This window comes from Giraffa tippelskirchi, chromosome 4, assembly GCF_054371585.1.
Source record: "Giraffa tippelskirchi isolate mGirTip1 chromosome 4, T2T-mGirTip1v1.2.pri, whole genome shotgun sequence".
In the NCBI taxonomy this organism is placed as follows: Eukaryota; Metazoa; Chordata; class Mammalia; order Artiodactyla; family Giraffidae; genus Giraffa; species Giraffa tippelskirchi.
This window is the reverse complement of record NC_137278.1, coordinates 142,407,218-142,421,264: the sequence shown is the minus strand read 5'-3', so window position 1 is coordinate 142,421,264 and position 14,047 is coordinate 142,407,218. Positions and strand designations below refer to the sequence as shown.

At 40.8% G+C, this 14,047-nt stretch overlaps 1 protein-coding gene across 2 annotated transcripts in view; it reads right to left on the bottom strand.

The window, feature by feature from the left end:
- Window positions 1-6,396, bottom strand: part of CPNE8 (copine 8) — a 268,048-nt gene extending 261,652 nt beyond the window's left edge. For both annotated transcript variants that reach the window (XM_081483375.1, XM_081483374.1), the window contains exon 1: window positions 6,220-6,396. In XM_081483375.1, the coding sequence (XP_081339501.1) occupies window positions 6,220-6,353 (134 nt within the window). In that variant the 5' untranslated portion in view covers window positions 6,354-6,396. The remainder of the gene's footprint in view (window positions 1-6,219) is intronic.
- Window positions 6,397-14,047: the final 7,651 nt, after the last annotated feature.

Sequence of the window (14,047 nt, the reverse complement as noted above, 5' to 3'; positions counted from 1 at the left end):
TATTGCTGCTGCTGCTGTTAAGTCACTTCAGTCGTGTCCGACTCTGTGCGACCCCATAGACAGCAGCCCACCAGGCTCCACTGTCCCTGGGATTCTCCAGGCAAGAATACTGGAGTGGGTTGTCATTTCCTTCTCCAGTGCATGAAAGGGAAAACTGAAAGTGAAGTCGCTCAGTCGTGTCCTACTCTTAGCGACCCCATGGACTGTAGCCCACCAGGCTCCTCCATGCATGGGATTTTCCAGGCAAGAGTAATGGAGTGGGGTGCCATGACATTATTGTTAATCCAAGCCAAGTAACTATAGTCATAAAGACATAAATTCATCAAACTAGTAAATTAAAACTTTTGGTGTATAGAGAAATGGTAAAAAAAAAAAAAGTCTCGTAAAAAATTTCCAAAAGGCAATCTATAAGCCGTATGTCATATGAGGTGTCTAACAAAGAAGACATACAGATGACCAACAAATAGATGAAAATATGCTCAACATCACGTATTAGAGAAATGCAAATCAAAATTACAACAAGGTATCACCTCTTACCAGTCAGAATGGCCATCATCAAAAAATCTACAAACAATAAATGCTGGAGAGGATGAAGAAAAGGGAATTCTTTTGCACTGCTGGTAAGAAGGTAAACTGATACAGCCACTATGGAGTACAATATGGATTTCTTAAAAAACTAGGAATAAAACTACCATATGACCCAGCAATCCCACTCCTGAGCATATACACAGAGAAAACTATAATTCAAAAAGATACATGTACCCCAATGTTCATAGCAGCACTATTTACAATAGCCAGGACATGGAAGCAACCTATATATCCATCAACAGATGAATGGATAAAAAAGTTGTGGTACATCTACACAATGGAATATCACACAGTCATTAGAGGAACAAATTTGAGTCAGTGGTAGTGAGGTGGATGAACCTACAGCCTGTTGTACAGAGTGAAGTAAATCAGAAAGAGAAAAACAAATATACATTAACACATATATGTGGAATCTAGAAAAATGGTACTGATGAACGTGTTGCACGGCAGGAATAGAGACACAGATGTAAAGAACAGACTTGTGGACACACTGGGGAAAGGAGACAGTGGGACGAACTGAGAGAATAGCACTGACAAATATACTAGCGTGTGTGAAATAGTTAGAGGGAAGCAGCTGTATAACATAGGGAACTAAGTTCCATGCTCTCTGGTGATTCACGTTGTGGTATAACAGAAACCAACATAACATTGTAAAGCAATTATCCTCCAATTAAAACATATATATATATGAGTGTCTGAGAAGACTGCAGTGCCTAGAGAGCCTGACATCTTGTCAGCTTGCTGGGGTGGGTGGTACAAGTTGAGAATGAATCACTAATGACATTATACAAAGCAAACAAATTTCTGACTACTAGGTTCAGTGTTGATTTATTCACAGATTTGTTCATTTCACCAATTTTTTTTTTAGTTCAGTTCTATGTAACCAGCACATGGTAAACATGCTAAAGGTACAGATTCCTGGGCCTTCAGTTCAGTTCAGTTAAGTTGCTCAGTCGTGTCCGACTCTTTGTGACCCCATGAATCACAGAATGCCAGGCCTCCCTGTCCAGCACCAACTCCCGGAGCTAACCCAAACTCATGTCCATCGAGTTGGTGATGCCATCCAGCCATCTCATCCTCTGTCGTCCCCTTCTCCTCCTGCCCCCAATCCTTCCCAGTATCAGGGTCTTTTCCAATGAGTCAACTCTTCGCATGAGGTGGCCAAAGTATTGGAGTTTCAGCTTCAACATCAGTCCTTCCAATGAACACCCAGGACTGATCTCCCTTAGGATAGACTGGTTGGATCCCCTTGCAGTCCAAGGGACTCTCAAGAGTCTTCTCCAACGTCACAGTTCCTGGGCCTTAGTTCCAGACATTTTCATTCAGTAGATCTAGTTTGGAACCTAAGAGTCTATATTTTAACAAGCAAACCTCTATCCCATGCCAGATGATTCATACAGAGAATTACAGCATCTAGCATTTATTGACTACTTATTCTGTGCCAAGTTCAGAATGAAAGAGACAAAACTTGTCCTCAAGAAGACTACAGAGACCTGCCAGGCTCCTCTGTCCATGAGATTTCCCAGGTAAGAATACTGGAGTAGGCTGCCATTTCCAGCTGCTCTGAGAATATAGCAAAATACAGCTTGGGAGAGGATCATGATAGAAAATTATGTTATATATGAGTCTGGAAGAAGGAGACCATACTAATCAAGAAAAGAAGGGAATGGAGGAAGGGACATTCAGGGCAGAGAAAAGCATGTGCACAGCCACACACGCAAAGAAAGTTTGGTTCAACAGGATAACAGAACATGCTTTGGGACTCTACCTCTTAGTACTGCTCTGTAGTCAACTTTTATCTGGCACCAACTTTTGCATATACTAAGCACATAGTTGTTAGGCTATTGTGAAATGGAGTATTTCCTGCTGTATCAACTAATAAGGTTATCACAGCAATCCGTGATTCTGGCCCTCCAATTGTGAATTTCTGAGCCCTGAGGGCACCCAAGTAAAACAATCCGGCAGCCACCAGCCAGTCCCACTGGTGAGCACCTTGTCCCAGATAGCTGGGATGCATATGAAAGGAATAATTTCAGTAAGCCCAGCCTCTTGCATCTTCCCATACATAGAAAAGAGCTAAATTCCTTAACTTGGGATATCTGGTTTTCTGTAATTAACACTAATCTTTTGACGTTCAGACTATCTTCCCCTTGTTGCAAACTTCCATATAACCTGACTCCTCCCTGTGCCTCCTAGGAGCAGTTTTCTCAGAGTCACCTGAGAAGCTGTCTCCTGGGCTTGAAGTCCTAAAAATTCCTACCAAATAAAACATAACTCTCAACTTGTAGGTTGTGACTATTTTTTAAGTCAACACTATGTTCAGTCACAGAGCTTATGTGAGGAGTAGTGGGAGATTAGGCAAGACAGTTAAAGCCAGGTCAGGAAGTGCTTTTTAGAATTCCTAGAACAAAATAGGCACTCATTTACTTTCCACTTTGTATTCTTCCTTCCACACTAGATTTTAAAATTAATTTTATTACCATTATAGGATTATTGCTTCAATAAGATTCACTTGTGATATCCAATCTACAAAGTCTAGAAATATAGACTGTTATCCCTGCTTTTATACTTGATAAGCCAGTTTCTCATTGGCTTATCAAAATGACATGACAATAACAAAAGCATCAAAATAATGTGTGAGAAACAGTGCAACAAACCAAGGTCTCAGGGAAAACAGTTAATTACTGAGTATTACTTTTCCCACTGTTTTTACCTTTATTTTATATTAATCTGTTTTCAGAATAAAACAGGAATGTTATTTTAGGTTTCTAAGGTTGTGTCATTTCACCTATAGACATTTTAATTGGTAACCCAATAACTTAAAAATCTTAAAACTTACAAATTAGCATAAACATTAAAAATGAATGCAAGAAGAGCTGAATAATGAGTAGAAGGTAAGTCAAAGAGTAAGAGCTTTATCTCTGCATAAATATTGCTAAAAAATATTTGTCACTTTAACACACCAACTCTGTAGCTACTACAGAAACTCCACTGCTCTTTCTCTCATACTAACCATACCAATCTGTCTTGTCTCCGCTCATGCCCCATCTCCTCTTTGTAGCACATTCCAAGTACTCTGCTCCACAATGATCTCTTCCATTCCTCTTCATGAACCTCATCTTTGGATTTAGTCCTATATTATTATGTGTTATATAATATTATACTTATCTCCCAACAAGATTTTACTTAGAGAACGTATGCATTTCTCATGGAACATGGCATAGTGCTAAATATAAAAGACACTCAAACACTTCAAGTGAATAGACTAAATGATTTCCACGAATTATATTTAACTTCAAGCTTCAACTGTTGATTTTCTCACCTCACTCAAAATGAAGATGCAAACATCATAAAGCTTTTAAAAAATCTTAAACTGGGCACAATGAAAGGAGGTTATCAAAAGGGTCATCAGCAAATCATCAGAAGTCTTCAATATGAAACAGCAAGGTGATTCCTTGCTCTGCTTACCTATAGTGAGGCTAAGGGACCTACAGTTGTGTCTTGCTGCTAGATAAAATCCCCATGGACAATCTAGGAAATATGTTCTTTATGTATATCAAAGAAGAAAGAGAAGGAAAAAACAGATATCCTGAGGCTGTCTCTATCCCTGTCTTCTTTAACCAATTTATTGAAGTTCAAAAGAGAAGGACTATTTATAGAATACCATAGCTGAACCATATGCAATACACTGATTCAATAAATACTATTTCCAATATCATAATAATAGCGAATATTTTTAACACTGTAACATTTTCATGTCTACTTTGTGTTAGTATTTTTCAGATATCATTTTATTAAACTTTGATAACACACTATATAAGATAAATGCCAAAATTATCTTCATTTTAGACATCAGAATATGTATAAAGTCAGAATGTATAACCAGATCTCTTACGCCAAAGCCCCAGGGACACCATCATCTATCATCACAGGATTCAATTATCAACAATATAAGTACTACAAGTACTTGGGTTCTCTTCCAGAACTTTTCTATTTGAACATTAAAAATTAAAAACAATACATGAAATCAATGGTATCAAAAAAAAGAAAAGGGTGAAACAAGGGGATCTCCAGGTTCTGAGGCAGCAAGCTGAAAGAAACTGAACTGGACTAAAGCCAATTGACCAGGATTCCCAGCACCACACCCAAAGCAAACAAGCGGCGGCGGGGGTGGGGGGGGGGGGGGGGTGGGGGGTGGGGGGGGGTGGGGGGGGGTGGGGGGGGTGGTTAAATATGGACCTTATTGGCAGGAAGACTAGCTAAAGTATAATTTCCCCACAACCCTTAAAAAGTTTATGGGAAATTCAGACTTAACATTTGTATTCATTCCTCATACAGGCCACATGCCATTCAGATTTACAGGATTTCAGCAGAAAATAAAACTCTAGAAAATGCTATTATTGTAGGACTTCAGGCTATGCATTACCTGTTAAATACTGATAACCTCCCTCTAGCATCCAAAGCCAGCTTCAGAAAAGAGAAAAAGGTCTAGAAATTAATGTCTAAGAAGAATTTTCCATACAGTTTCACTTGTTCAAGTGACAGAAATCTCAGGCATCATTTAGCTATCACTATCAGTATTAGTGTTTAATGGTCTGAAGTCAGCCTTAAGAAACCATTCTGGCTTTCAGGTTTAGTCTTGTGACAATGCAAAATTAAATATCACTAGATTGATAGTATTTTAAGCCTAGGGGCTTATTTACATCGATACTTAACCATGTTTATTAGATTTCTTCAAGATTTCTTCCTTTTTTTTTTCTTAAAAAAAAGGAAGGAAAGGATTTGAGGGCTTTAAAAACAAGTGAAAAGTGTACAGGTTAAGAGTTTTCCACCGAGAAAGATCAAAGTCTGCAAACATGGGAGGGGGCTCCAGTCAGTGTTGTCATCTTAAAATTATCTGCGATATAGCAATTACGCTACTTTACAAGGAAACTGACCCAAAGAACGTTAGCCAAAGCAGTTTGAAATGTACAGCAGAGTGTAGGTTTTTATAGGCACTCAAATGTATCCACTTGCAGGCAGAAAGTCGTGACTTTCCACAGCTTAGGTAAGGCTGCGGTCGAAATTTCTACATAGTAGGTCAAAGGCAAAAAGGCTCCCCCGGGGGAGGTGGGGGCGAGGAGGCGGGGAAGCAAGCTGGATGGCTCCAGGAAGTGGGTGGGGAGGAAGCTGCCTGGTTTGGAGCCAACCTCAGGTTTGCATAGCCTAGCAGAGGGAGTCCTGGGCCACTGCGCGCATTGGTCACAAGCGCTTTTGGCAATGTTGTGCCCTGTCATCATCCAACCTGTCATCATCCAACCCTACAGCTCGAGTTTGGGACGTGAAAAAGGGCTCGTAAAGTGGGCGGCGGCCAGGGTTTCCCGCCCCTGAGTCACAGCCCAGCCAACTTTTACAGCATTTCCCAGAAAGAAATAAAGCCTCAGTCCCATAGCCCACCACTCGCTCCTAGTTCTGGCTCTTCGCTCTGCCACTCGACCCGGCGGTGACTCGAGACCCACAACTGAGCTATTTCCCACTCATGGCGCAACTTCTCTCCCTCGCAGAGCCTCGGCGTATCCTGCGCGCTTGCCAAACGCTACCGACCCAGTAGATGTAGGGGCAAAGGACGGAGGGGAAGGGCTGCGTCCTCACCTGCAAGACACGGACACCTCCACTCGCGTGGCCGGGATGGCCGCGCTCAGCTGGTTTAAATCCCCGAGGCCCGCGGAGCTAGTGTAGCGGCTGTCCATCTTGAGAGGCGCCGTGGAATTGTCTGGCACCCACATCCAGAGCTCCGGCCGACCGAGGGCTCCTAGCCCAGCTCTAGACAAACAGGGTTGGGGATTGAGGGTGGAGGCAGAGGAAGGAGGCGGAGGCAGGTCGCGGAAAGGGGGAGGCAGAGAAGAGGCGGATCTCAGTGCAAAGACGCGAGGGAACAGGCCCGCAGAAGCCGAAGCTGCTGAGGAAGTGGCGCACGGGGCTTTCGGCTTCCCTGCCCCCTCAGCCCGAGCTGAGGACACTCCCGATCCTTTACTCGCTCTAGGCTTCAGGCTCGGCGGAGCCACTGGGCAGCCTAGCGGGGTTGGGAGCATCAGACACAGACGCCAACCGTCTAGCAGAACAAACCCTGGCCGGCTTGGCAAGCGGTTTGTGTTTTATTTCCCCCTCTTTACACCCACGCCTGTTCCTAAATCATAAGCCCACCCCTTTCCATTTACCAGTGATCCTCATCTCGCCCTCGGAGTCCACGGAGGTCCCCCCTACACTGTGCCCTACAGCAGATGAGCCGAATCCTCGCTTCTGGACTGCCCACTCTCGGCCACTTAAGGGTTGGGGACAATGAGACGGACTTCGGGACGATCTCCAACCTTCTCTAAGCAGTGGTAAAGTAACAGATCAATATATGGAACAAGGCGAGAGCAGGGGAAACCTACGGTGGAGCGGGGGGCGGGGGGGGATCTATTTGGGATTTAAGGGAGCAATCTGGTTTCCCTCTTCCCTCAGTTCTTCGGAATAAGGGCGCGGGGGTGGGGGGCGGGGAGGGCTGATGTCTACAATCCTTTCACCGTCTGGACTCTCCTGCGCCCCCTCGCTTCCAAATGCGTGGAAGTTACGCCCTAAAACCTGAAAGTCACAACAAAATAGGACTCCCAACCGGTAAGACCTGAATAAAGCTGGACAGATAAAAACAGAACTAAGCTGGAGTGAGCGCCACGTTTGGAAAACTGTTTTCTGGGAAGGCCAGACTTGTACCAGCATGCAGAAGCTGCAAAAGCCACAGAAGGTATCCGCCACCCCGCTCCTTTGCCGCGACCTTTATTACAGGCATGTTCCCTCCTGCCTCGCCCGAGCGCCCGCTTGTCCCTGGCCGGTTGCCACCAGGGGGAGACAGAGATCAGCACTCAGTATTGCAAAAGCAGGAGAGGGGCAGGGACTGGAGGGGGGACGGTGAGTGAGGACATATCCATCTTCCTTTATAGCACCAATAACTGAGTTGCCAGCTGGCAAGACTGACTCAGGGAGCAAACCGTTTTCATGGTTGAGGACCTGCCCTACGTTGTAATATTTTAATACACTGGGAGCCACCTGCCTAGAGAATCTATAGAGTTGCAGAGGAGGATGTGTGGGTGCAGTCTTGAGGCTTTATGCTGCCAAGAATCCTTCCCACGTTTCATTCTTGGTTTCCTTTCCTTAACACCCCCCCTCGCCCCCACCGCTTGTCACCCTTTAGTTTAGTTTAGAGTTCTCTGTTCTTTCCCTTTCCCTGTTTGGAGACGCCCTAAAACTCTAGACATTTCCATTATGCTAACCAAAATTAGTTTGGGGGAAGAGACTTAAGTATATTTTTTAAGCTAACCATACTTTTATAGAAGCCTATGAAAGAAATAAAAGTAAGACCTATTCTGTGTTTAGTAATCATGAAAATATGTTATTGTAAAATTCTTAATAAAATCATCTTTTAAAGACATTTTAAGTATTTCAAGAAATGTAGGGTTTATTCTGTGAAAGTTCTTAAAGTTGGCTAGTTATCACTAGATAATCATATTCAGATGAATATCTAGAATTCTAGAAGAAATGTAAACTGCCATTATTGTTGTTAGATAAAAGAATCATCAAATTTCATCTTTGATTCTTCTCTATGCATAAAGTTGTCCTGTTAGATTAGTTATTTAAAAACAATGCAAAGGTATTTATTGGACACATACAGGCCATAAGGGATGATTGGAATTTGACTAAGTAATGATGGAGCCAAAGATGGAGAAGCTCTACACAGTCAACAAAAACAAGACTTGGAGCTGACTCTGGCTCAGATCATGAACTCCTTATTGCCAAATTCAGACTTAAATTGAAGAAAGTAGGGAAAACCACCAGACCATTCAGGTATGACCTAAATCAAATCCCTTTAGATTATACAGTGGAAGTGAGAAATAGATTCAAGGGATTAGATCTGATAGACAGAGTGCCTGATGAACTATGGATGGAGATTCGTGACACTGTACAGGAGACAGGGATCAAGACCATCCCCAAGAAAAAGAAATGCAAAAAAGCAAAATGGCTGTCTGAGGATGCCTTACAAATAGCTGTGACAAGAAGAGACGCGAAAGACACAGGAGAAAAGGAAAGATATACCTATTTGAATGCAGAGTTCCAAAGAATAGCAAGGAGAGATAAGAAAGCCTTCCTCAGTGATCAGTGCAAAGAAATAGAGGAAAATAATAGAATGGGAAAGACTAGAGATCTCTTCAAGAAAATTAGAAATACCAAGGGAACATTTCATGCAAAGATGGACTCAATAAAGGACAGAAATTGCATGGACCTAGCAGAAGCAGAAGATATTAAGAACAGGTGGCAAGAATACACAGAAGAACTATACAAGAAAGATCTTCGTGACCCAGATAATCACTATGGTGGGATCACTCACCTAGAGCCAGATATCCTGGAATGTGAAGTCAAGTGGGCCTTTGGAAGCATCACTACGAACAAAGCTCGTGGATGTGATGGCATTCCAGTTGAGCTATTACAAATCCTAGAAGATGATGCTGTGAATGTGCTGCACTCAATATGCCAGCAAATTTGGAAAACTCAGCAGTGGCCACAGGACTGGAAAAGGTCAGTTTTGATCCCAATCCCAAAGAAAGGCAATGCCAAAGAATGCACAAACTACTGCACAATTGCACTCATCTCACATGCTAGTAAAGTAATGCTCAAAATTCTCCAAGCCAGACTTCAACAGTGAACTGTGAACTTCCAGATGTTCAAGCTGGTTCTAGAAAAGGCAGAGAAACCAGATATCAAATTGCCAACATCCATTGGATCGTCGAAAAAGCAAGAGAATTCCAGAAAAACATCTAATTCTGCTTTATTGATTTTGCCAAAGACTTTGACTGTGTGGATCACAAGAAACTGTGGAAAATTCTGAAAGAGATGGGAATAACAGATCACCTGACCTCCCTCTTGAGAAACCTGTATGCAGGTCAGGAAGCAACAGTTAGAACTGAACATGGAACAACAGACTGGTTGCAAATCGGGAAAGGAGTATGTCAAGGCTGTATATTGTCACCCTGCTTATTTAACTTATATGCAGAGTACATCATGAGAAATGCAAGGTTGGATGAAGCACAAGCTGGAATCAAGATTGCTGAGAGAAATATCAATAACCTCAGATATGCAGATGACACCACTCTTATGGCAGAAAGTGAAGAAGAACTAAAGAACCTCTTGATGAAAATGAAAGAGGAGAGTGAAAAAGTTGGCTTAAAGCTCAACATTCAGAAAACTAAGATCATGGCATCCAGTCCCATCACTTCATGGGAAATAGATGGGGAAACAGTGGAAACAGTGGCAGACTTTATTTTCTGGGGCTTCAAAATCACGGCAGATGGTGATTGCAGCCATGAAATTAAAAGATGCTTACTCCTTGGAGGAAACTTATGATCAACCTAGATGGCATATTAAAAAGCAGAGACATTAGTTTGCCAACAAAGGTCCATCTAGTCAAGGCTATGGTTTTTCCAGTAGTCATGTATGGATGTGAGAGTTGGACTATAAAGAAAGCTGAGCACTGAAGAATTGATGCTTTTGAACTGTGGTGTTAGAGAAGACTCTTGAGAGTCCCTTGGACTGCCAGGAGATCCAACCAGTCCATCCTAAAGGAAATCAGTCCTGGGTGTTCATTGGAAGGACTGATGTTGAAGCTGAAACTCCAATACTTTGGCCACCTGATGTGAAGAGCTGACTCATTTGAAAAGACCCTGATGCTGGGAAAGATTGTGGGCAGGAGGAGAAGGGGATGAGAGAGGATGAGATGTTTGGATGGCATCACCAACTCAATGGACATGAGTTTGGGTAAACTCCGGGAGTTGGTGATGGACAGGGAGGTCTGGCATGGTGCAGTCCATGGGGTCGCAAGTAGTTGGACACAATTGAGAGACTGAACTGAACTGAATAATGGAGTTAAGAAGATGTGATTCAGGTGCTGTGTGGCCAGCAGCTGTTGAATGTGTCAAAATTGCTTTGATACATTGAGTTCATGTGAGAACTGAACTCTCAGGTGGAAAGTACAAGAGGCTTTTGAAGCTATGGTGAAGAAATAGGATTTCTGAGGTTGGAGTCAATGGCTTAGAGTTAAAGTTGAATCCAAGGATATGGGTGAACACTCCAGGGAAAAAGGAGAAAGAAATATAAAAATAAGAATCAAGTAGGACGAGTATCTGCCCTGGACGAAAGACAAAGGAGGATCCCACCAAAGAAATGGGTAGGGAAGAAGCACTTGAACAAATAAGAACGAAAAAAAAAAACAAGACAAAGATACTAAGGAAAAGGAAGAAGAGGCTTTCAAGGGGAAAAGACCAACAGGATCATTGTAGCAGATCCTGCGAGGTCACATTACTGCCTTGTTATTTTCTGATGCTGCACTTGCCTCATTCTCTTATTTGAACAATTACCGATATTACAGAATACTAAAGATTTTCAGTTATTATTCCAGGTCTATTTTCAGATTCTTCTGCTGAAATGCTTCTGGAAGCTCACCTCTAGCCCCATTTTACTGCCTTGAGCATGAAGCCCACCCTATTCCAGAAGTCATTAGTGCAAAAACTAGGTATCGAGTAAGTAATTGCATTGCTGAGGACTTCACACAGAAACAAGCTCTGTGGCATTTTATGACCATAATGTGTAAGGAACTAATGCCTAATTTTCAAACCTTATTTAGACCTTTCTTAGAGCAGGGCAGATAAGCATGAATTAGTATATGGTCAGAGTATACTCTGGTTTGTTACCTACTTGGACAATTAGAAGGTACATTAAAATGAAAGTTTTGTTGGAAACTAGAGAAGCATACAAGATAAGTATATAAATCTTATATATTTAATAATTTAGTGAAATTAACACTTAGCGTCTTTTTTGATATGTTTTAAAATAGTTATTTCAATGGAACTTTCCCTAACTGCCCAAGAGATTTGGGCAAAATTCTGTAATTCACAAAACTGTTTCATACCTGTTAATAACAATTGCTATTAAATTTACCATGATTTGTCACAGTAAATGGGGTATTTTCTATTCAAATTCAAATAATTAAATCACTGTGTTTCTCAAGTGAGTCTCTTAGAATGTTGTAAGTTAATAGAAATAAACATGGGTTTTAGTTTTTAGATGCTCAGGAAAAGTTCACATAGACATTGAGAATGATGATTTTGTTTTAAAAAGAAGAAGCTGAGTTATTTATTCTATGAAAATGTGTTGCAGTTTAGTTTCCGCTTTAATGAAAGATAATTTATGGCATTTATTAAGCTCCTCTTTAGTTAAAATTCATCCATCAACAGCTGTCCAAGGAATCTTAACATTTTAACATCGTAACATAGTCCTGTTTTTGCCTATGGATGTTGAGGGACCAAAGCCCCATAGATATATTTGCCAAATAATATTGACGCTGTTAAAGAGATTCATAGTAGGAAATCAGTCTGTTGAGACCCACACATCTTATTGACTGGAGTCAAGCTTTTTTATTTTGAGGTCTTGTTTTGCAAATATAGACAGTAAAATAAAGTAAAGCAATAGCCCATTTAAGTCAAAACAGCTTATTTAGATGGCCTCACAGTGTCTCTGGACTTTTCAAATGCTGTTCTGATCAGTCCATGTTACTGAAAATTATCTTGGTGAATGAAGAGATCTGAATCTTAAAAAATCCTACATTTCACTCAGCAATAGTTTTCTAATGAAACAGTTTGAGATGCCTTTTAAAAACACTATTTTAGAGTGTTAAAAGTTCAAATACTTTTTACAAACTCAGTGTTCATGTGTTATACTCTGAAAGTTATTTTATTTTTACAAAAGCAATCAAATAGAATTCAATATTTTAAATTAATTTCCTAAAACAGAAAAAAAATGACCAACATCCCCATAGAAAATAATGAGCAGAGGACAGAAATAATTAGTTCACAGAAAGGAAATGAAATAGCTCTAAAATATATAAAATGATGCTTAACCTCACAATTTTAAAAAGCAACTCAACAATAGATGAAGATACTACTCTTTCCTAGTATACAACTATTGTCAGACTGAGAGACACCTTCATACATTTTTGTTAGAAGTTTAAATTGTATGACCTTTAAAGAGAACAATGTGATAATAGTTATCCAAGTTAAAAATGGTTTAATTGGATATCTATTTGAAAAAATAATAAACTTTAATACATACCCTATACCATATACAAAAATTACCCAAAATATATCATATATCTCAACATAAAACCTAATATTATAAAATTTTTAGAAAAAGATATAGAAGAAAAATTTTATGAGCTTGAGTTAGGCAAAGATTTCATAGATACAATACAAAAATCATGATCCATAAGAGAACACACTATTACAATGAACTTCAAATTGAAATTTTCCTTTTCTTTGAAAGATATTATGAAGAAAATAAAAAGACAAAGCACCCACTGGGGGAACATTTAACAAAATATATATATGATCAATAACATACACCCAGAATATATAAAGAACACTCAAAATCTATAAGAACTAACAACTTCACCAAAGATTACAAATAGCAAATAAGAACATGAAAAAATGCTCAACATTATTGATTAGAAAACTATAAATTAAAACCACAATGAGATACCACTACACATTTGTTAGAATGTTGAAGTTAGAGATTTACCATACATAACATTGACAAGGGTCTAGAACACCTGGAACTCTCATATACCACTAGTGGGAACATAAAATGATATAACAACTTTGGGAAACAGTTTGGTAGTTCCTTAAAAGTTCAACATAGAGAAGTTGATCAAGATGGTAGTGTAAAAGTACATAGAACTCAATTACTTCTGTGAACACATCAAAAATACGTCTATGTGTAGAATAAATGTCACTGAAAACTAACTGGAAACTGGCAGAAAGACTCCTTTATAACCAAAGCTGTAAGAAATACCCATACAGGATTGAATAGAAAGGGAATAAATGTGATCAGCTTGGGACTTTTGTCCTTGGGAGAGGACTCAGAGTAAAGGGGGAAATAACTAGTGGAGATCTGCCCTTGGTGATGAGCTATAAGCCATGTAGCAGGTGTGCCAGCCCTGAAGTCAGACACAGGGAAGAGGAGCCCCGTGGCTTGTTGGAGGGCAGCTTAGACTAACAGGAGGGCTTTGGGAATCCTGAACTCGGCTCACAAAGAGCATGTGAGCACTGGCTTACCACTGAGGCAGAGCAGAGAGGGCAGACTGAGGACTGTTTCAGTGACTGCCTAGTTTCCCATGACTTCCCTATGTGTGCCTAAAGTTAAACTGAGTGAGAGTTCAACTATGGGACACAGAGGTGAATTGGACCAGGGGTAGTATCTGAACACACTGCAGGCGGCCATTGCAGTTGCTTGCACAGATAGAATTTATAGATGGTCCCAAACTTTGACAGCATCCAGACAGCCAGGGCCCATACCACATACATTCTGAGAACCCACACATACCCTGCATGCCCTAGAG